The sequence below is a fragment of the Botryllus schlosseri genome, chromosome 6, assembly GCF_051294905.1.
Source record: "Botryllus schlosseri isolate E-star chromosome 6, Bs_hap1, whole genome shotgun sequence".
Lineage (NCBI taxonomy): Eukaryota > Metazoa > Chordata > Ascidiacea > Stolidobranchia > Styelidae > Botryllus > Botryllus schlosseri.
The window spans coordinates 2,525,480-2,548,866 of NC_137241.1; the positions used below are offsets into that span (position 1 = coordinate 2,525,480).

The window sequence follows — 23,387 nt, forward strand, 5'->3', positions numbered from 1 at the left end:
CAGACGGCAATGATGGTGGTTCAGAAAATATGCATGCACAGTATGGTATCAGATAGGAATGATCCACATGTCCGTGAAGGTCAACTATAGTCTGATCACACCGGCATCAAACAGGTAGGCTACACTTGACTCTATACAGTCTGGCTGCAGAAAATGTTAGAGGGACGTGGAGACCGGAGATATTGGAATCTAAACTGGATTTCAACCTTTTATGGCGGTACCGAATGTGACTAGTCACATTCGATAATGGCGGCGACTCCATTTCCAATTTAAAACTGTTCAGTGGCCCACCTCAAAATTTGATAAGCCGATTACTAGGGCAATTTTTTGCAATTTTTTACAGCTTCCGGTAGCTGTTTGGAGGATTCTGACATTACAACTTTTCTCCATTGTTTTCGATTTTTTCATAAAAATAACATTTTTCTGAAAATTAGGCACTTTATGTATATAGACCACTTGATTATTTCACTATCGTTTAAATTTGAGGTCCTCTCTGATTTAACGTACATTTGGGCTAGACAGCTGAAAATTATATTTTCACTGGGTCATTTTTTCAGGCTGTTAATTTGGTTGAAGTCGCCAACACTGAGTGTGGCTCCAGTGCCTTGGATGAGGATCGATTCGAGTATCTCATACCCTAATAATTTCAAGGAACATTTTCCAAAACCGCGCCACTTTTTAGTGCAACTTCGTGAAAAATTAATGCAACTTTCCTGAAAGTTGTGGCATGTCTTGCAAATCTGTAGCTTGATCACGAATTCTCAGAAATATCATTTCCGGCAGCGCATGACTTCATGCTCCAAATTTCATATGCGGCTATACGACCAGTAGGCAGCACCGTAACTGCCGCACCCCAAACCCCTTAATTGGGGGGGCCCGAGCTCGAAGGGGGCCCAAAATTATTTCGTGAATTAGCATAAATCATAGAGTATTTTTTGAAAATTTATGAAATATTTTAAAAATTTTTTCGCGCTGCGCGCGAATTCAAGTAGCCATTTATCTATATCGCTGGGCATTGGGCCATTACCGCACCACGACCCACCAAGACATACAATCAAGCTTTAGGCCATATAACATGCGGCTCCAAAAAGTGTGCCAGAACGATCGGCAGCGAGAAAGCTTGGCCGAAAAGGTCTAAGCCCTTATGCGGACCGAAGACTTCGTTATATAGGCTATACAAAATACATGTAGGTTTAATTGTCCATAGGCGCCTAAATGATTGGCGTCGAATGTTCCTGTCTTTGCAATCTGAACCTCACAAGACACATACCATCCAGCTGGGGGAAATTTATGCCACTGAAGAAATAGAAATTTGAAATCGTGTGCGTCTCTTAGTGTAGAAGCCTACGTTTGGGTGATTCTATATTTTTTAATATAGCAGACTGGAAGTCACGAAATAAAATCATGTAACAAAGTCATATCAACGGGTCCGCCCGCCCGAAGATGTTTAATCATTATTTACGGGCCCTCCCGTTTTCAAGACACTTCACTCAGCTCTACCGGTAAATCTAATTACGTGAGTAGAGAGGACAATAAATTGTTAGCATAATATATATGAAATTGCCGATCTGATTGACCGATTTTATCATAAATTATCGAAAATTTTCGCGCTTCGCGCTGGCTCACAATACAGTGCAGTTAATTTCGTGACAAAAGCGAACAACGTGATGGGATGGGGTCGTTTTATCACCCTATGGGAGCCCAAGACCCACGTTTTTAGGGGCCTGACGAGGTGCTGTTTCGTTCCTGCCAACGGGTATACGCCCGAAGATGTTTAATTATTATTGAGTGGTCCCACCTTTTTAAACACACCTCACTCAGCTCTACCGGCAAATCTGATTATGTGAGCAGAGAGAAGACAAAAATTGATAACAATATATGCAATTCCCGATCATATACTGACCGATGAAATCATGATTTCTAGAAATTTTCCGCGCTTCTGCGACAAAAGCTGATTCACTAAAGAAACTCCCAACGATAATGATTAATATCGGTAAATGGTGTATCGCCGGAGGGGGGTCTGGGGGGCGAAGCCCCCCAGAAGTTCGGTCTATAACCCTATGGGGGGCCCAAGACCAAAGTTTTCGGGGGGGGCCTGACGAAGTGCTGCTACGGCCCTGCCAGTAGGGCAGGGCAAAATCGAGTATCTGAGTGATTCGATTCTGAATCACGTATTATGCTTCTAGTCGAGTCGAGTTTCTGAGTATCCCTTATCATAACGTCACAACAAAATATACTAAGTCAAAGCTCAAATATCTACCTTTTATCCGTCACATTAAAGATACTTTGGTATTTTATCGACCATACTGATATCATTTCACTTTGTAACAATGTTGTGGGTGATCTTGACTTCAAAAATGTGTTATTTCCAGTAAAGTAAAGTTTGTGTTATGTCTCGTATTCTGCGGCACGGCCAATCACGGTTCCAAGGCTTCCTCAGTGGAAACTATTATCATTAGTACTATTATCGTTAGTAAATTACCTTTTACTTGCGAGGAGCGTGTAATTTCAGTACTAGAATCATTGTGCCCAGCCCTAGCGACCAGTCGAGGTCTCGCAGCTTCAACTACAGTGAAGACAGTAACGGAACTAATTTTCGTTGCTAAATTAACTCGCGAGCAGCAATGACATGTAACCTCGGCACTCGAATCGTGGCGCGAAGCCCTCATCCCGACCCACAGGCATCTCGGAATAAACACGGAGTCTCCAGCAACGAAATGGTCATTACTTCGACACAGGCGACACCTACCGAAAACAGCGAAGAGTGAGAGTACCAGCAACCACAGAAATAAAATAAAAAACCAGGCACGTAATGATAAAATAAGGCGGCTACATTGAATATGTAAAAATGGTCTGCATTTCCACAAACAGCAAGGCAACGAAACGCACTAAACAGCCGATGCCGGAACACTCGCGATTTGGTCGTCACAAGTATACACAGCCTGCCGCGATCTCAGATGTTGCGCTTAAACCAGTGCGGTGCGTGGTGAATCTTTTGATGATCGACCTTGCTTGTTCGGCGCTTTCGTGCGTCTATAAACGGGCGCACTCGCTAGAGACCGACGCAGCCATGATTTTGGATTCCAACAGGGCAGGAAAGTTTTTCTGAAACAGGAGCAAACCAGGATCAAGATGGGATTCTAAATTTCCAGTTCACTTAAGTAAGGGATTGCCATATTTCGTAATCCGGAGATGGAGGAAACTGTTTACAAATCAATAAAGTCAGATTACCGAGCTACAAAACTGATTCTACAATTTGTGCTAAAAATCAGGGTTGTAATGAATATTGATTCGAGTCATTTTTTCAAATGCATAACATAGGCTTACCATATTTTGAAAATGCAAAAAGAGGACACTTTTTCAGAAATTTGCAAGATACAAAACCGGAGTAGAAGTCCCAAAAACCGGTGAATTTTTCCCACTTTGCAGTCGGTTGACTAAAAAAAAAAAAAAAAAAAAGGTCATCACTTCCGCTCAGAGCTCAAAAACACGTTTTTCACTCCACATTGCTTGGTGGATGACTAAAAAAAAAAAAAAAAAAAAAAAAAAGGTCTTCATTTCGCTCAGAGCTGAAATCACCGCTTTTCCTCCGAAATACCCGCCGGAGCTTCACTTCTGCGCTATTTTGCGGCATATCACTCGCAATTTCCTCTATATCTGACCTAAATTTTCAAAAAAGAGGACAAAATCTCACAAAAGAGGACAAAAGGGCGTCCTCCGAGGACACTTTCAAAAAAGAGGACAAATCCTCTTAAAAGAGGACGTATGGTAAGCCTACATAACATGACTCGACACGAGTCAATTTGTGTAGTGACTCGAGACTAGGACGGTCAACACCGACATTTCATTGCAACTTCAAAGTATAGTAAAGCCACCACATGATTGGTATTTTGTCTATCAATCCTGATACTTGCACAATAGGGCCAGAAACTGTTAAGACTTAGGTAAATTACGATATTATGAATGCGAGCAAGAATATAATGCAGAGGTTCCAAACAAGCGGCCCGCGACGGCATTTTGGAATTTCTTGTATTCAACCATATTATGAATGCGAGCAAGAATATAATGCAGAGGTTCCAAACAAGCGGCCCGCGACGGCATTTTGGAATTTCTTGTATTCAACCATATATTCAAGTGCCGTATATCTTTTTTAGATGTAAGAACGTAAAGTCACCGCTAAAACTTCAACAACATCACTATCACATCCCTTTAAGCTACCATGCGGGAGGAGATCAGGTATTATGTCACATTTCTAGTTCATGATGATAAAACGTGACCCGTTGCTGCTTCGCGACTGAAAAGTGTGATTGGGTTTGGTGCGACCTTGTCGTAAAATGACTCGATTTCGGATTGACTGGGTGATTAAATGAAAATGACTGTAGATGAGTCGGGTCATACGATGAAATCGGAGAAGGACTTGCGGCTCGGAACGGGGAGTTGGTAATATTACGGACGCAACAATCTATGAAACTGTCATGGGCAATAGTGATATATCAAAAGGTCGTAGCTTGCGTTGCGTAGGTTAGATGGCAATCTAATCAGGTCCGTATGGCTACCATTGGCATTCTGTGACCCCCGTGACGTGTAGTTGGTTACATGCTGTAGGTTGTGTGTTCTCTTCATGCATGTCCTTATCGGTGGCAAATAAAGGTAGTAATACGCTATACAGCTGCAACACCAACGAATTCTTCGCCGATTGGACATTTCTATTTTAGGGGTTCTTAACCAGGTTCTGTAGACCCCATCCGGGTAGGAAGCACCACAAAGCGAAGACAACGCTACGAGGATGGATTTCAAAAATGGAGGACATTTAGGCCTTCCCGGAGGACATTTTCAATTTTTTGAAAGAGGAGGGCATATGCTAACCCTTACTGAAGCGACTTGAAAATTAGCGTACTTTGACGCTATGTACCTGTACCAGCGGTGGCCACCCTGCGGCCATATGGCCGTAGAAGGACACGTAATTTAATTAGTATGTGTTGGCGACCGTCGATATGCAATTTAAATTTACGAATTGACTCTCGATTTCTTGAGAGATCTTAACCGATTTTGAAATTTTCTTCGCACGATTCAATGAAGGTTCATTTTCGGATTTCAATATATAGTAGCGCCCTTTCCAATCAGCGTCCACAGAACAGATTCGCCCCATATCGAAATACAAACTCGCAATCCCGATGGGAGGTCAGGAAATAACGGCATGCAACAAAGTGACTAATAACAATTGGTCCTCCAAAGACGCATCATCATATATAACTTGCCCTAAAGACTCTCTCTCTTTATAACTTGCCCTAAATTTGAGAAAACACCCCCTCCATCAACTTTACCAGTGATTCTGGTCACATGGGCTAAGAAAGGATAAATGTTTGATAGTAATACATAAACTACTAATATTAATGACGAAATTAATTTGTGAAACTGAAAAAATGTTCGTGTTCGCGCTATGGGCATTCCCGTAGCAAGACCACTCGCGACTTTGGTGCTTATAGTAACGCCTATATGATAAATAGCTTAGTCCGGAGCCCACCGGAAATGGCCACACACAGACACTTTAACATGGGTATGTGGCGTCCAGCTAGTTCAATTCGACTATGCCCTGGAATGCGGCCGTAGGATACATCAATAGTGGAAATGCGGCCGTCAATGGCAAAAAGGTTGGCCACCCCAGACCTGTACCATCATTTTTTAGGATCCTGATGCCGTTTTGGATCAGATCCTGATCCAGAATAACTGTGGTCGCTACATCTCTAGCACTTACGCGCTGCCAACAACTCCTGACTTGTTTGTAAAAAATAGTCGTCTCAAGTCTTGTTTGTCAATCTTCGTTCTTGCCCGACATGGGGGTGCCGTGTCCGACAGCTTCCGTGGCTGCGTCGGTGTCTGCAACTAAGGTTGTCAACTAGCAAATTTTCAGCTATTCCAAATCGGGCTATTGTTAGAACGATCGTTAGCTTTTCCCAAATTTGATTGGAATTAGAATGATAGCTGAACAGGTTTCGCAAATTTACCAGAAAATACAAGATTTTTCCGAATTGGATTGTAATTAGAATGTTAGCTACGCCTTTTTTAAATTACATCGGAATTAGAACGATAGCTACATAGTTTTTACAAATTAGATCAGAATTATATCTAGTCCAAATTTGATTAAAAAAAAAGAGCTACAGTTTATCCAAATTTAATTACAATTAGACAATGAATTATATTCAGTCTTTTTTTTCAAAGTGGATTAGAATTAATTCAAGTTTTTTTCAATTAGATTAGAATTAGACGTATAGCTAGTTTTTTTTCTAATTTAGATATGAATTTGAACGTGGGCAATAGTTTTTTCCAAATTAGATTAGAAATAGAATAACAGCCACACAGTTTTTTTCAAATTATATTCGAATTAAAACTAGAGCTACGGTTTTTCCCAATTAGATCAATCAATCAAAGACTCAGCGTGCAAGGATGTTATTACAAAACACATTTCCGAGTACGGCCACTAAAAGGCTTTCCACTTTTGCAAATTAGATCACAGTTAGGATTACAGCGACAATTTTTCCAAATTAGACAAGAATCAGAATTACTGAATTCGCAAATACCAGGAAATTGAATTCAATTCACAATTATAATGAAATACGACGAAAATCAAGTTCAGATGATATCGCATCAGATTTCACTCTCATAAGCACGAGTATGGGAAATGTCGGTACAGGAAGCTTACCGTGTGTCCCACTACGTAGTTCTCATGTAGTATTTGCAGGAAAACCAGAAATTAGTTTAAAATGAAAGCATAGAAACAATCACTGATTATATTGCTATTACGTTAGCGGTATTTTGCTTCAACCAGACAACCAGACTCATCTAGCTGTACAATTCTACAGGATCCAAAATAACTCAAAACCTTCAACAAAAGAAAAGAGCTGTCCCGCTTACCTTTAGCCATAAAAAACCTTCCCCGTCCTCGAACGCCTTTAAAAGAAAGCATTATGATTCAAACAACACAGTCTATCAACGTAGGAAACAGACACAAAAGCCACCCACCACTCGCTCCATCACCGGGCTGATTTGAAAAATTAGCGGCGAGGCGTGGCCGTGAGAACCTTGCTGTCATATCCTCTGATGCCCTATAAAAAAGTACCATAACTATTAACACCAGCTGGGCAAAATCGACGTACATCTCGACTCAATTCAGAATAAAGTATTACTCTTCGATTAGAATTCGAATTAGAACACGGATAATATCAAGTCGATAATCTCAATATATTCACCGGATGTTGCAGAAGATATGGCATCTGGCTGAAGGTGCATATGGAAAACTACGAAACATGTATCTGAACAGCTTTACAGCCCCTGCTATGCTTCGACATGAAATAGATTAGAAAGGCTGCAACCAGCACTTAGAGTAAGTGATAAGAAGTCTTCAATTTTCCCATTGTAGCAGCCACAGAATAGACTTATTCGAGTCTCAACCAGTGTTGGGATCAAGTCACTACCTTCGAGTCACGAGTCATTTCGAGTCATGGCAGAGTTTGACTCGAGTCAAGTCAAGTCAATACATTTTCGAAGGTGACTCGAGTCAAGTCAAGTCACTCGATTTTTGGAGGTGACTCGAGTCAAGTCGAGGTGACCACTGTCAAGTCACGTCAAGTCACGAGTCAAGTAACAATTCAAGTCAAGTTCCCTTTTCGAACTATGAGGCATGCTACGTCATTGCATTTTGTTCGCTGTCTGAAATACAGCTTGCGTGGTCATTGATTCTGAACCGATGAACGAATATAGAGGTAAATATACGAGCAAGAAGGCGCTGTATCGCTCACATATATAGCCTCATTTTAGTTACCCGTCAAAATAGAGACCAGAGAAAAGAATTAGTAAGATGTAATACATTACCCATTTACAAATAGATATGATACAATTCGAGCCTGCGTCAATGGTTGAGGACTATATAACCTATATTCGAATTCAATTTCAATAAAACAAGTGGTTTGGTTAAGGTATAAGAACAGAGAACCGAAATATACATTTTGCTATTAGAATATTCTACTATACTAGTTTACGACAGCGTAAGCTGTATGCTTCGATTACTTCATTTGTGGTTAATTTATTTGTGAGAGAACAATGGAGGTTCAGTAAAACGCACGATCATCGAATGATTGGTCGCTTTCACGGGTTACACCAGCGTTTCGCGAAAAATCCGAGCATGTGAAAGATGGACTGGTTTTATCGACATCGATTGCTTGATGACTTGAAATTGACTCGTGAATTTTGCTCCGAGTCACGAGTCAATGCGCATTTCTGATACACAGAGTCAAGTCAAGTCATTTTAGCAAAGTGACTCGAGTCAAGTCAAGTCATACGAAAAAGGTGACTCGAGTCTGACTCGAGTCATCCCAACACTGGTCTCAACTACCATATCACAATGAGTGTCGATTATTTTTTATCTCTAATGGCCCACACCAATCTCTCCTTCAAGGTATGAAATCGACTCGATATTATCAGCTGACCGATTAAATCAATCTGGTATTCCAGCACCACTATGTTGTCACATTGGTATGCATGATGTCGGAAGTCGAAATATGCTGGTTTTATTCCCCTAGAATGAACATAATGCCGTCACAAAAACATGATTTGCTATTTTAAGTCCCCGACTATTTCATTGTGCTTTGCGACAATGCAGTCGGCTGATCACGACTTCACATAAATTGCCATTCCCACTGACACAAGTATATTCTGCACGACACGTTTCATAATTATGCTGCGATATGACCGCGCGAGGTTCACAGTCTTCCACGTTGGGAAGAAATATCGGAACCAAAATATCACTGTATGCCTATAGATCTTGATGGAATGCGAGTTTAGCAGGGTTGTAATGACTCGAGTCACGATTTTCTGATGACTCGATTTGACTCGAGTCATTTTCTCAAAATACGGAAATGGCTCGACTTGACTTGGACTCGAGTCATTGCGCATATGACTCGAGACTCAGACGGCCAAGACTAGCATTTCATTGTAATTTCAAAGAATAGTTAAGTAACCACCCTATTGGTAATGGTACATGAAAATGCGACCAGAAACTACTAAAAGTGAGGAAAATGATTACATTGTAAATGCTAACCATTCGATATCACCAAGCAGAGTTATAAAAAGTGACTTCAACGAGACTTCAACTGGGAACTGAGCAGTCAACACAATAATGACTTTGACTCGACCCTCTGATCGATGACTTGAACCCGGACTCGACTCGGTGGCGAATTGAAAATGACTCGACTTGACTCGAGTCAAAACTACAAAAGTGAGATTGACTTCTGACTCGGAGCCTTGCGACTTGGTTGCGACCCTGGATTTCAGTCTACGAATACTCCGAAATATCTACTGACGCAATATCAGAAAATTGGAAATAGTTGGGGCAACTTACCTTGCTCCCCTGGCGCCAACCGCTCCGCTGTATTCCGACACCATGTTGACACTGTAGGCTGGCCGACGAGACGGAAGCACCTGCGCATCAGTAGCCCGCCTGAGAACACAATGTATCTGTCACGCGAGGTTTTAACCACTGCAGATTGCAAGACAAAACGGTTGGCATACCTGGCGTTAGGGTTGTTCAAAAGTATCTTTTACTTTATATACTGTTAGCCTACTGGACAGTTGATGAAATTATAAAATCAGGCTCAGTGCCAATCTGTAGACACTAAGCTATTAGACATAGAAAATTTCAAACTATATAAAAATATTTTAAACACATTTCACAGGCAACTTCATGAATTTCTGTCGAGTTTTCGAAAAAATGATACACATCAAATTTGGCTCCATTCTAAACGGCACAAGTTACTAGAGAACAAAATTTTATATTTCAAATAATAGTATCTCTAGTTCTAAAATCAATATTTAATGACTTTCCCACCGTAAATAGCCTACCGATACTAGTCTTTTCCAATACGAAATTTCCTGCTCCCAATAACTTCGTTTCTACTGGTTGGAATGAAGCCGAATTTAGAGTGCAGAAAAATATAAAAACAGTAGGCTATCTAAGGCGGGAAATTCTCCCATTATTGTTAATTATGGAATTAGACACCAAAAATATCATGTTTTTCCAATCTAAAGTTCACCACTCTACGGTCAGAATTGAGTCAAATTTTTTTTGCATTGTTTTTCGGACGAGTTAACTATTGCATGGTGGAAGCCAGGAAAACTAAAATTGAAAAAATCTAAGCATTCACGTTCGATATTAATGCTTGTATGGGTTGGAATTGAGCCAAATATGGAGTACATCGTTTTTTTAGGTAACCTCACAAAATTTATAAACTGGCGAGTAAAACACGATAGCATGGCTGCCAGCAGTTATACTACCTTAGCTGTTCCTTCAGTTGGCCCTTTATTCTGCCGACAGCCTCCACTCTGGGATTCGACGATCTGACACTGTGTGGAAAGCCGCCGTCCAGAGAGTCCATGTTGACGTTTCGTTGGCTTTGATTTCTCTCGATCTGCTCCGTAGGGTAACAACCGTCATGTGCGGTGAAAATACTATGCCATTTTCTGTTGGGTTTGCTGTTTCTAGACACTCTTGGAGGTACAGAACTTCAATATACAATTGATTAATATATTGATATTGAAATGAACAAGAATATTTTTGCTGACTTTCGTCGGGGGGGGGGGGTAATCGTCAGCAACTAATAGAGAACTGAAAAGAACATTGTATATCAACGTGAAAAGATATGCTAAAAGATCTGCTGTGACAAACCCCTACACTAGGACTGTTCAAAAATAACTTTTCATTCCCAATTTTATTGGATAATACATAAAAATGTTCTAGGTTCTCTAACAAAACGTTGCACACCAAACTAGCATGAATTCCAAACAACAGTAAAAGCATTGCTGTGAGAGGAATTTTTTTTTAATATATTGTAGCGGCTCTACAAGACGCGCTCGTCGATCGTGTGATTATTTGATTGCCAATTTGTGAATGTTTCCGCGTCCCTTTTCAATGCATGCATGTTGATGGGTTAACTCGTCAGTTACTAACTTCGCTCGCAATAAACGGAGCTCTCGCTTCATTGGTGACCCCGACGTGATCTGAACACGCAACCTTCTGATAGAACTATTGGACAATCCTCCGCAGGCAGAGAAGTACAACACAATCAAAAGCAGGTTATTACAGTCCTTCGCCATGTCTCCACCAGAGCGGGCCGCACGTCTGTTAAATATGTCACCTCTTGGCGACAGAAAACCGACAGAGATGATGGACGAAATGCTCGCACTGCTAGGAGATCTTCACCCCTGCTCCCTTTTCAAATACTTATTCTTACAGCAAATGCCGGAAAACATACGGATAGTGCTGGCAAAAGAGGATCTAGATAACCCCCAAGATTTGGGTCAGCGGGCTGATCAAATGTGGCTATCGAGATCCAGCGATTACAGAATTATTAAATTGAGCTAGGCGTGATCCTACACAGAACGACTAGTTTCCACCCGCAAGCCAACGGCCTCGTGGAACGCTTCCATAGACATTTGAAAAGTTCCCTTATGACAAGACTCACTGGTCCAAACTGGCTGGATGAGCTACCATGGGTTCTTTTAGGCATCCGCACAACACCCAAAGAGGATTTGGACGCCTCTTCGGCCGAACTTGTGTACGGTACTCCATTGACGGTTCCCGGCGATTTTGTTTCTTTTTCAGGAGAAAGCGCACATCGGGATTTGCCAACGTTGCAGGAAAAGATTCGCAATCTCCTTCCACGTCCTATGTCACGACACGGCACGTCAAAAACCGCAGTCCCCGGAAGTTTGAAAGAATGCACATACGTGTTCATTCGAAAGGATGCACACCGACCACCGTTGACCAAACCTTACGACGGACCGTACAAGGTTCTGAAGAAATCGACGAAATCATTTACGCTATCCATGGGCGGCAGAACGGAAGTGGTGTCCGTCGATCGTCTAAAGCCGGCGTATATGGATCTAAACGAACCAGTGGAAGTAGCACAACCTGCAAGACGGGGCAGACCACCGCGGCAACCAAGTGAGATCGAGCAACCGCGCGATCTTCAAAATGCAAGAAGATCGAAACGCAACAGGCATCCTCCATCTCGCTACGGTTCCTGAGGATCCCCGCCGCTGGAGGGGGATGGTGTAGCGGCTCTACAAGACGCGCTCGTCGATCGTGTGATTATTTGATTGCCAATTTGTGAATGTTTCCGCGTCCCTTTTCAATGCATGCATGTTGATGGGTTAACTCGTCAGTTACTAACTTCGCTCGCAATAAACGGAGCTCTCGCTTCAATATCAACAAAAAATAGCTTTTCATATCTAATTTTACCCATGACATTGTTAGGTTGTCTAAGAATGATGCATATGGCAAATTTGGCTTGATCCCGACACTCAAAAGATAACTAATTGGAGCATGGTTGTTGAAAGAATTCTCAAATATCAAATTCAGACGATAAATACACCAATACCGACAAGCTGGAGATAAATCGCTCTAAGAAGGTTTCAATTAGCTGCAGCTTCACGCCCTACTTCAGATGCTTCCACACACCTCAGTTTGAGAACAGCCGATTTAGCGGTTGGAATTGAGCCCAATTTGGTGTGTGTCTTTTTAGGGAACGTAACAACCTCATAAAGTAGCCACTCGAATCTGAAATCCTTTTTGAACAGCCCTACTCGACAAGCGTAAAATAGTCCAACAACCTAAAAGCAACATGGCAAAGCCATACTAATTACGGCAAAAAATACAGAAAATACCTCCTCGTCCCAGCTTTCGTCATCGCCAAAGTCGAGATATTGGTTGGAAGCGGGAGTATCGCTGAGCAACTCCGCTTTGTTGCACATTTCTAAAGAAACAAGTAAAAGATGATTTCCACAAGTACTGAAATTCAGGGTTGTAACCAAGTAACGAGGTTCCGAGTCACGAGTCAATCTTGCTTTTATAGTTTCGACTCGAGTCAAGCCGAGTCATTTTCCATTCAACACCGAGTCAAGTCCGAGTCCAAGTCGGCTAGTAAAGGGTATAGTCAGCGTCATAGTGTTTTGACTCGAGTCCGAGTCCAAGTTATAATGTTCACTGATCAGTAGGGCAATTTTTTTTTACCTAAAAAACGGAAGATTTTGACCTAAAAAATCCGAATTTTGACCTTTTTTGACCTAAAAAAACTGAAATTTGACCAAATTTTGACCTCACGTATGCAAATTAGGTGTTTTCGCATATAATGTTAAAATTGTACTACTTATCTTCATTTCTGGTTGGAACTGTCTGTCCTTACAAAGTAGATTATGGCCTGAAAAAACGTTTTTGGCTCAAAAACTGACAGATTTTTACATGAAAAACTAGTATTTTAACGAAATCTGGCCCTATGAAGAATTCCAGTAGTTAGCCTACATAACGTATTCTGGTGGAAATAATTAAAATTTGTTGTAGTACAACGAAAGATCCTTTCCTACATTCTCGGGTAGAAAGTGTCTGTCCTTAACTACGTAGCTTGCCAAGAACGGAGAAAGAACGTTCAACAGCAGCATTTGTTGGCTGACAACACTCAAGCTGTGTGCACACTGCTGGTGACAAACCGTGATGCTTCATTCTGACAATGTTGTCTATATCACAATTTTTCAGCTTGCGCTTCTTGATATAAGAACCTTGCAATGTCCAAGCAGTCTTGCTTCAGCTAGGATATTGCGGTACGTTGACCATAAAATCATGTTACTATTTGTTTCATTTGACCATTTATGATTCACAATGAGCAGACGATGGTCCGTTTACATCGGTAGACCTATAAAGTAGGCTACAAGCTGTAAAATATCAAATGATAAGTTCACCGACAGCGCAAAATCTACGATACAAACGAAATGCAGAGGTCAAAAAATGTTTGACTTTGTAAACAATTTTGACAAATTTTGACCTAACGCTACAATTTTGACCTAATTTTGACTTTTTTTGACATGTCAAAAAAAATTGCCCTACTGATCAGTTTGCAGTTGAATCCGGTTCAACCCACTTTTTGAGTTCTGTTCGAGTGATATAGAATGGCTCGCGTTCATAACTAATATTTTTCATCAGTTTTAAAAGTTTCTGGCCCTATTTTCAAGTGTCAAGATTGATAGAGAAAATACCAATGATGCAGTAACTTTACTGTTCTTCGAAGTTACAACAAAAAGTCTGTCTTGGTCGTCCTAGTCTCGAGTCACATGACTTGGTTGTGCATGACTCCGGTACAAGTCGAGTCAATACGAAAATCGACCAGAGTCGAGTCATTTTGCGCATTTGAGAAAATGACTCGAGTTAAGTCGAGTCACCAAAAATATGACTCGAGTCATTACAAACCTGCTGAAATTTAAAATTTCAATTGGCCCTGCCGCGGTTTGTACTCATTGGAATTCAGTCAAATTTGGTGTGAAAGTTATTCTTGAACAACCCTAATGGAGATGCAGTTGAAACTTGAGTTGGACAACCAGATATTTTCAGCATTTTTAAATTAAATTAGAATTATAGGCTGGCTTCACAGATATTTTTACAAATTAGAAAAGAATTAGAATTGTAGCTACAGTTTTTCCTATAATAGATTACGATTACGGTAGTAATTTCGCGAAAACTTGGAAATTGAGTAAGTTCCGTTCATATCAAATATGAGTTAATTCTGATAAGCAAGAAAATGAAAAATGTCTTCACACTAGGGGTGTTCAAAATAACTTTTTTTCTCAAATTGAACTGGCTACTTGATAGAATTGTTGGGTCACCTAATTTAGGCCTACACGCCCTACATTGCTACATGTGAAGAAAGTTATAGCCTTTATTTAATATATAGAAATAAATGAAAAAAATTTCAAAATTTTCTGTTCACCCCATGAAATTGTTAGGCTGTCTATAGAAATGATGTTCACCAAATTTGGTTCAATTCCAACCGGTAGCTGTATCACTACAGAAGAAAGTTTTCCATTCAATATATATTATAAATGAAAATAATTTCAAAATTTTCTGTTCATACCATGGAATTGTTAGGTTGTCTATAGAAAGGATGTTTACCAAATTTGGCTCAGTTCCAACCAGTTATTGCCGTCGCAAAATTTGGATTTGAATAAAATTGTATTTACAGTATAATAAATAATTAAAGAATTGGACACCGTAAATACTCATTCATTCAAATCCAAAATTTCTCGACGGCAGTAATTTTCAATTAATTTCCTAAAAATGTTACAAGAGAATTGATATTTTCATGCTTGAGAATGGAATCAGATTTCTGATTGAGTGAGCTTGACTCAATTTCCGGGTTTGCGTGAATTCACTAATTTTAATTCTAACCTATTTGGAAAAAAAATTGTGTGGCCATAATTATAATTGTAGTGTAATTTGCAAAAAACGTGTAGCCATAATTCTAATTGTAATCTAATTTGGAAAGGCTGAAAATTTTCTAGTTTTACAACTAGCTGGGTAATATTCAGGGTTGTAATGACTCGAGTCACGATTTTCTGACGACTCTTTGAGTCAATCTGTGTATTGACTCGACTTGGACTCAAGTCATGGCGCATGTCTCGAACCAAGTCATGTGACTCGAGACTCAGACGGCCAACACAACATTTCATTGTAATTTCGAAGAAAAGTAAAGTAACCACACTATTGGGATTTCGGCTATTGGTACTGGTACTTGAAAATGCGACCAGAAACTGCTAAAAGTGAGGAAAATTAGTAGGCCTATATTATAAATGCGAACCATTCGATATCACCAAACAAAGTTATAAAAATTGTGTTTACCAAGTCTTTAACTGGAAACTGAGCAGTCAACACGATGACTTGGACTCAGACTCGAGTCATCATACCATGACTCGGACTCGACCCTCTGCTCACTGACTCGGTGGTGAATTGAAAATGACTCAACTTGACTCGAGTCAAAACTGTAAAAGTGGGATTGACTTGCGACTTGGAGCCTTGTGACTTGATTATAACCCTGGTAATTTTGACCTTGATACGAAAACAGAAACCGTAACCAAACGTAATCATAATGATACAATACAATGAATATATGATCGAACAGAGCCCAGCATAGACTACCAGTGATTATATCTAGGGTGAGAAGTATTATTTTAAAAAAATGAGGCAATGTCATCTTCCTAGAATTGAATTAAAATATCCTCAGTGCAGATCGTAAATCATATATTAATCAGATTACCTTTGCCGTATTGGTCAAGTTCAACGAAAAAGCGGTCGGGACATATACTGATATGATGTCTCATTTCTGCCGGTCTGAACAGGTGCCTGGCGTTGAACGGGCAGGTGTCCTGAAATTCGGGAAGATGTCAGTTATAAAATCCTATCAAATATTAACCATCGCATTACATCAGATTTCATTCCGATGCAGCCAGATCAGTTTCATTTTGGATTTAATGTGTCAATTCTTTCTGAAATGTTGCACATTCAAGAGATTCTTACTAAGAAACTCTTAGACTCACAGAAGAGAGAGAGAATTCTTTTGTCAACCATGAAATACAGTACAGGCGACGTGCACAATGCACGTGTATACATGTTGAAATAAACCAGAATATTAGCCTATTGGTTGACCCAGTATGCCCATTAGGGTGAAGTGAGGAATGGAAAATTTCAAATTTCAAAAAAGGGCCTTGATATGTGAGGCCAAATAGCAAATAAACAAATTTTATCATAATTTGGGTTCATGCACCCCTAGTGGTCGTGAATTTACATGGGATGAGCCAAAACTAGATGATTTCGTTACATCTTGATAACCACTTACACTAGAAAACTACTTCAGGGCTTGAACTTTGCAGAAGCAACACGTTTCTATCCTACTTCCATAGAACTTGAAAATTGACAGAAAAAAGTTACAAGGAAATTACTGATTTTTGAGGTAAAATTAGGCACTGAAGCAGTGTCAATGTCAAAAGCTTGTGGCGATTGATCCTATGACTGAGCAACATAACTCATCAATTAGAACTACGTTTCGAAACTTTCTCAAACAAATGAAGCCCCCCTTTAAGTATAAATAGGGCTCGGGCATCAAATATTGACTTCTAAAACTATATTAAAAACGGCATCCATCGGTAGTGCGCCATCAAGGCATGTCTTGTCAATTAGTTGTTAAGCAACGGTATAAACCCCAATTCGCGGAAAGCTCTACTCACCAGATGTACGTTCGGGAAGTTCTTTTTACATTTCATGATGTGAGGTACGAATCTCTTCGCTGAGATTATGTGCACTGGGTCATACGGGCAGACGAAAAGTTCGTCCTTGTCGGCGCTTTGCTGCGTCGTCAAACTCACAGGCACACCATGCATAGTGATTACAAATGTTTTTACAGCTTATTGCCACCTGACGATACAAATGTAAACTGCAGCACAAGCTTACAATAAAGATATATTGACTCCAGAGAGGGGTTGTCAAGTGCCTGAAATCCCCATGTACCAAATTTGTCGTAAACTAGTGCCAACTCATCTTCAATATTCGAAATATCCTTATATAGGCGTAATAAACGGGATTAAGTTTTAACAGTCGGATTATGCTTAAATTAGGCTGCAGAAGGAAGATCTGAAGAGCATCTTTGAGGTACAAAGCTCAAATATACGATTGAATGATGAATTTATATTGAAATGACTCAAAAAATTTTCGTTGATACTCGTCGGGGTGAATCGTTATCAAATATTTTGTGATACCATTGTTGATATACAATGTTTTTTCCGGTTCTCTACTACTTGCCGACAATTACCCATCCCGAGTGTCATCCGAAAATATTCAGGTTCATTTCAATATGGATTTTATGATTCAATCATATATTCAGATCTTCAGATTTTCTTTCTGTAGCCTAAATTGCATGTGACAATAAGGTTTCTTGCGTAGATCAAGTAATATAACGGAAAATTGAGTCTGACGTTGTCACAAATTCAGCTTTGGTACATAGGGTCGTCAAGGTAAATATACAGAAGTTCACTGAATTCGCAGCGTGGAATTGGTGGCAACGTCACGCAGAACTTTCCGTTCAATGACTCAATTATTCTATGCAGAAACGCTCTCACCAAGCAGGATTTATTTTAAAAAATGAACCGAGATTCCATAGGGGCACTGTTCCACAACAGTGGCTCGATTACGAACCAAACTAACTTTGGTCATAGAGAAGCAAGCTTAGAAGCATCAAAAAGTACAAATATGCCACAACGATCCAGCTCTGGTGGAATTCATATGCACAACAAAGGGAAAGCATGACTAGTAGCCTATAGCCCAGGGGTGACCAACCTTTTTGTAACCGAGGGCTACTTTTGCGTAATGATTGAAGCGGCGGGCTACTTTTGCGTAATGATTGAAGCGGCGGGCTACTATTTACTCCCGCCGTTTACCCGTACCACACTGAATTTCCGCTTTGATATTTATAGCACTGGGCATGACTGGACATCATGTTATCTGTTTCTATAGCAGGAGCAGTCAGTGGGAAGCCTGGCATTGTATGATATCAACTAGTGCGCTGTACTCTAGTATTTAACTTGACACTGCAATTCTGAGCTAGTGTTCCAGATGTGCATTAATTAATCGTGTTTTGTGTTTGTTTTTGATGAAGTTCATATCCGAAAAGGCTGATTCACAACGATAAGTTGAACGATAGACGCTTGCAACCTTCATAGCTGCTGCGCATACACCACTGTACTTTTCCGTATCAACAATGCACCAAAGGTTTGCTGCAGACTGAGGTGGGGGTTATTTTGCAGTGTTACAATTTCAATCTCCCACTGTTCAGCATCCAGAAATGACAAGATTTCATTATACTGGACAGCAGCAACGATTACAGAAAGTTAGAAACATGGTATATTAAACTGCGTTGAGTGTAATAGAAACAAGCTGTGCCAAAAGATGCAATACGTAATGGGTATACAGATATTGAAAATCTGCTAGTACATCACGGCTATCTGACTCCGAATAGTAATATTGTTTACTACTTCGGCAATGTCCTGGTCGTCGAGCTATCGTAAGGGAACTCTCCACCATTTCAAGAAGACCGTGAACGGCATTCCGTCATGTCGCCTGTATAGGCAATGCGCCGTATCTTGAATTTCTGGTGATTCTATAACATACATCTATATATTACTAATTGTAATTGAAGATATTTTTAAGTGTTTATATATGTAAGTTACATGTTAGTGTGTTTTAAACAAGAATAGCTGAATCAATCAATCTATATATATAAAAGCTCGCTGGTAATAATCTGACGAATATTAGTAAATGGTGCTATTCCACCTATTTTCAGAATGGGCTCGCGGGCTACTCATCAAGTCAGTCCTCGCGGGTTACCTGGTGCCCGCCGGCACCGGGTTGGTGACCCCTTCTATAGCCTAATATGGGACATCAGTGTGCAGGGTAGCCTATTACAAACCGGCTTTTGCAATGGGCAGCAGATAGTGACCCACGGCCTTATAATTCTATTCAATGCAAGATAACGATTCAACATAGGACACAAACATGCTTACTGTAAGTTAATTTTCGAACAACCTCAAATACTTCCTTACGTATAGGCCTACCCGTAACGAGCAAGCAGCAATTGTCAAGTTGTCACTGATCTAATGTGCTGAAACCGAATTTTCATTATGATGGTTGACGAAAGTCGCATGTCCAAACAGTGCCAGCGTGGCAAACAACATGAATATTTGCTAAAATTCCGTACCCAATAGTGGATAATCTGCTGCCCCACCGTCACGGAGCACCCAGCACCGCACAAGAGGAAAATGTGCAGCCACTGCAGCGTCGCTTGAATTTTGTTTGAAGAATTACGCGTCTTCGGCATCACCTGGCGGAATTTGAAAGCTAGTCAAGCATTTCATTTCAGGTTTCACCCCTATTAGATTTTACAGTACTGCAAAACCGGACATTTCCAACAATTACGAATAATATAAGTGAAAACTGAGCAAAGTTCGTGGACATTTTGTACTCTGCAATGAAGCCGATATGTCGTGACGCGTTAAACATATTTAACACCGGAGTGATATCAGACATTATGACGTTTAATATGTTTGATACGTCATAATAATTCGATGATGACTTACAATTTTATTATACATAAGGACAAGTTCAAGTCAATTCTGCGACTACAGACACTTTCTAGGCCGTTCATGACCACTGAGCTATATAAACATTCATGACCCTTTAACTGCGTAACGAGTGTGTTCGTATCGCTGCAATAGTCTGCTCCGAATATTAGTGTCATTACATTGAACGAATAAAGAATCTTGTCCGTCTTTAATCGGCAATATGATAAAAAATAATTGATGATTATGAAAAATCTACATTGAAACTACAGCAGAGGTGGTCAAAGGAGTCAGCCTTGCTGCTCAAGTAGAAGTATATGTATTACTGTAAATTTATAGCTGACGAAGAATTAGCAATTTCCAACAGACGTAAAATTACTACCAGTGGAAATATAGAATGAAAGATCCGGGAATAAGTACTCGAATGGTCCATAACGAAATTCTGCTTCAAACAAATTTAATCCGCATCTGGCCAAATGCGTTTTTCCTTTCAATCGAAATCAATGATCATCTTTGCTTCAGAGACATCAACTGCATCACACAAGTCATCTGGACACCCTCCCATCTTTTCATTGAGTCGCAATCTTGTGGTACATTGATCTCATAAAATTGTTAATAATAAACTGAATCAACCAATATCAGTATAGAAATAATGTAAAATCTGTAGTCGCGTCTGCTCATTGATTAATTTTAAGTCTTATACTCACCTATATTTTGACCTTTGACTACAATCAATGATATATATACAATGATTGGAAACTACCGTGAGCTCTGCGTTTCAGCGTGTTCCTGGTCACGCTTCATCGCATACACAGTTGTGCTGTAAACAAAGGCTTCCTCAGCAATACTTCTTTGAGGAACTAGCGATGATATATAATTTGTTGGGTATATTTATCAGTGGCAATTAGCGTTGACGTGTTAAATAGCTTTAAAAGCGCATTTCTTTCTCGCGTCTGGCATTTTTCTTCTGATTATGCTAGCGGACCGCTGCCATATAAACGTTGTACACGTAGGCCTACTTCGTACAGTCGTACACCTAGTTTACAAGATAAATTTCGCGCGTCATGCGCGTATCGTAAATCCAATTCACACATTGACGACTCGCAATTATACGCAATCCCCGTGATGTAGCCTTGTGACGACCAACGAGGCTTATGTTCACACAGTCGCGGACGTTCAACCTTTGTTGCAAGTGACACAACCTTCATTCCAACTTGAGGTGTCGCTTTTCCATCACATTCCTACATCAATACCATCATATATAATTAAATATCAAGCAGACGTAGTTTTTAAAGGAGTAATTCTAGTTATTTTGAGTACTCGAGTAGGTTTGCCTACTTCCGCAGGTGATTGTGTTTTCATACTACTCACCAAACAAAAACATCACAACTTGTTTTTTTCCGGGGATATCTAGATCTCCCGAGTTTTGAAGGTTTTTGAAAATAGCACGCACATATTCAATGGCCATTTTGCGGCAGTCACTAAGCTTGAACCCTGCAATTTCAAAAGTGACTATTTCCAACTGACTCCGAGCGAACAACCAAATCTACTTTTAGAACTTTTTAAAAGTACTCTACACATTTATATTTTCGCTACTTCTATTTGAACCTGAGTAAATCATTGTAGCAATAGTTCAACTACTTCAGTAGCAACGCTGCATACATCACCCACCTCTGAAAAAAGTCACCTATCCATGATCATTCCACAAAATCTCGATGCCTTACAATACAGAATTGAATTTTCAGGATTCCATCATGTTATGTAAAGAAATGAGGAAGATACATACACTTCACAGATAGAACATTTACGAATACATAATTTTATCCTCAAATCCCTAATTCATGTGTATATGACCGAAATAATGATGCAGGCATTTGAAAAAAGTAACATTAATATGCAACTGTACAGAACTAGACCAATGCAAAAATAACCAGGTGGACAACAAAAACAGTTTATGCGTGATTTGTTAAGCAATAACAGTGCTAGATATCAAATTTTGTCATCTTCAACTTGGGAAAAGTATTTGGATGATGTCCTTAATAATGCAGCAGTACACTCGCTTTCGTTGGCTAAAGAATGGCCAAATACGATGCCGTATCTACTCTTGATGAAATCTGCCTTGTTTAGCTGTTTGTCCATCTTTGCTTGCTCTTGCCCGAATCATTGGTAGGATGGGGAACATTCTTTTTCCGTAAGTTTACATGATATCAAGGTGTCACAAAATTCATTAATATCTGTAGTGCAGAATAAGGATTCGGCTATTTGACCGTACCTGTCCATGGTTATTAAATGCATAAATGGTTATCGAGACTCAAGAATTTTTTGGTTTTCCAAGTTGCTGTTCCTTCAGCACAAGAATCTATCCATTTTCGCATTTTAGGCAAGAAATCATTTTCCAGCCAGTCCAAGCGTGAATCGTCTGGACTGCAATATGGCTTCAAGTCGGCGTTGTAGCTGAACTTGGTTGATGTATTCATAATGTCGAACCACTTGTAAATACCTGCAAACCATGCAGAAGCTTCTTTACCGTCACCTCTCCTGCTCGCATAATACGCGCAACACTATCAGACAGAAGCTGAGCTGCAAAAATCTCCCGCATCTTTGCCAAGCTTTGCATACGAAAATGTGCATCCGTCAATTTGCCGCATCTCAATTCCGTCAGTTCAAAAAGCCGTAAAATGCCGCCATCGAATAATTTTACCATCCTTGTTGAGAAGTTTCGTACCACCAGTGCGGCTGGCGTAGAGGTTGTTGCGTACGCTCTTGGAACATCTTGGGATTTGCACTGAGTCCATCAGCAACAAACGCAGCTACCCGAAATCCACAATCCACCAAGATGCCGACACATTTCCAGAATATAGGCCTACTCGAAAGTCGAAATGAAGCCACCGACTTTGTTGCGCAGTATGCCAAGGGTTTGGAAACAGACGTTACCAGGCCACTGGCATAAACTTGAAGAGCGTGTGTAGCTGGTTCATCATCATCTACATTCTACAGGTCTCAACTCCCCAAGATCAACGAATCCTACCATTCCGTCTTTCGTTGTACTGAATACAATATTCTCTTTCACTGAAAATGCAAAAAATCAGAAGTAGTTAGACACATGAAACAACAGTATTGCTGAAATATTCGCGATGAAGTTTTCGACACAGCTATAAAGTCATGAGAACACAATCTAGCCAATTTACAGGCAAATTTAAGGTTGGAATTGCTCCAATTTGCAAATTGATCGATTTGTGGCCTATACGCAAGAGCAAATCCATTAGACATTAAAACGAAACTCGTTTTATCAGCTTACCAGTCAACTACCATGGGAATCAAAATATATAGTCAAGGTAGCCCACCACTCTGTAGTGCTTATGCAATGATGAAGAGTAGGCTACAGTATAGAATCAATAGAATTTCCT

General features: G+C 40.1%; 1 protein-coding gene across 2 annotated transcripts; it reads right to left on the minus strand.

Annotated features, from left to right (window-relative positions):
• Window positions 1–2,703: 2,703 nt before the first annotated feature.
• LOC145440774 (uncharacterized) lies at window positions 2,704–17,320 on the minus strand. Of its 2 annotated transcripts, XR_013915609.1 has the most exons (9): window positions 17,098–17,319; window positions 16,131–16,239; window positions 12,718–12,806; window positions 10,327–10,460; window positions 9,395–9,493; window positions 7,021–7,103; window positions 6,913–6,948; window positions 5,756–5,883; window positions 2,704–3,105 (listed from the first exon to the last, which is right to left on the minus strand). XR_013915609.1 is itself a non-coding variant. In XM_080318520.1 (8 exons), exons 1-8 carry the CDS (start codon window positions 17,248–17,250, stop codon window positions 5,813–5,815), a joined length of 774 nt encoding a protein of 257 aa, XP_080174646.1. In that variant the 5' UTR covers window positions 17,251–17,320; the 3' UTR covers window positions 5,756–5,812. The 2 variants fall into 2 exon arrangements, 1 of the variants encoding a protein (XP_080174646.1); XM_080318520.1 differs by lacking the exon at window positions 2,704–3,105 and having other exon boundaries at window positions 17,098–17,320.
• Window positions 17,321–23,387: the final 6,067 nt, after the last annotated feature.

What these genes read in the sequence shown, in the direction of transcription:
- LOC145440774 (XM_080318520.1), bottom strand. Translation starts at nt 17,250, where the DNA reads ATGCATGGTGTGCCTGTGAGTTTGACGACGCAGCAAAGCGCCGACAAG. An exon ending in ACTTCCCGAACGTACATCTG is followed by an intron (nt 16,240 to 17,097) that starts GTGAGTAGAGCT and finishes CCCGAATTTCAG; the next exon opens with GACACCTGCCCGTTCAACGC. An exon ending in AAGGTTTTTTATGGCTAAAG is followed by an intron (nt 5,884 to 6,912) that starts GTAAGCGGGACA and finishes TGACAACCTTAG; the next exon opens with TTGCAGACACCGACGCAGCC.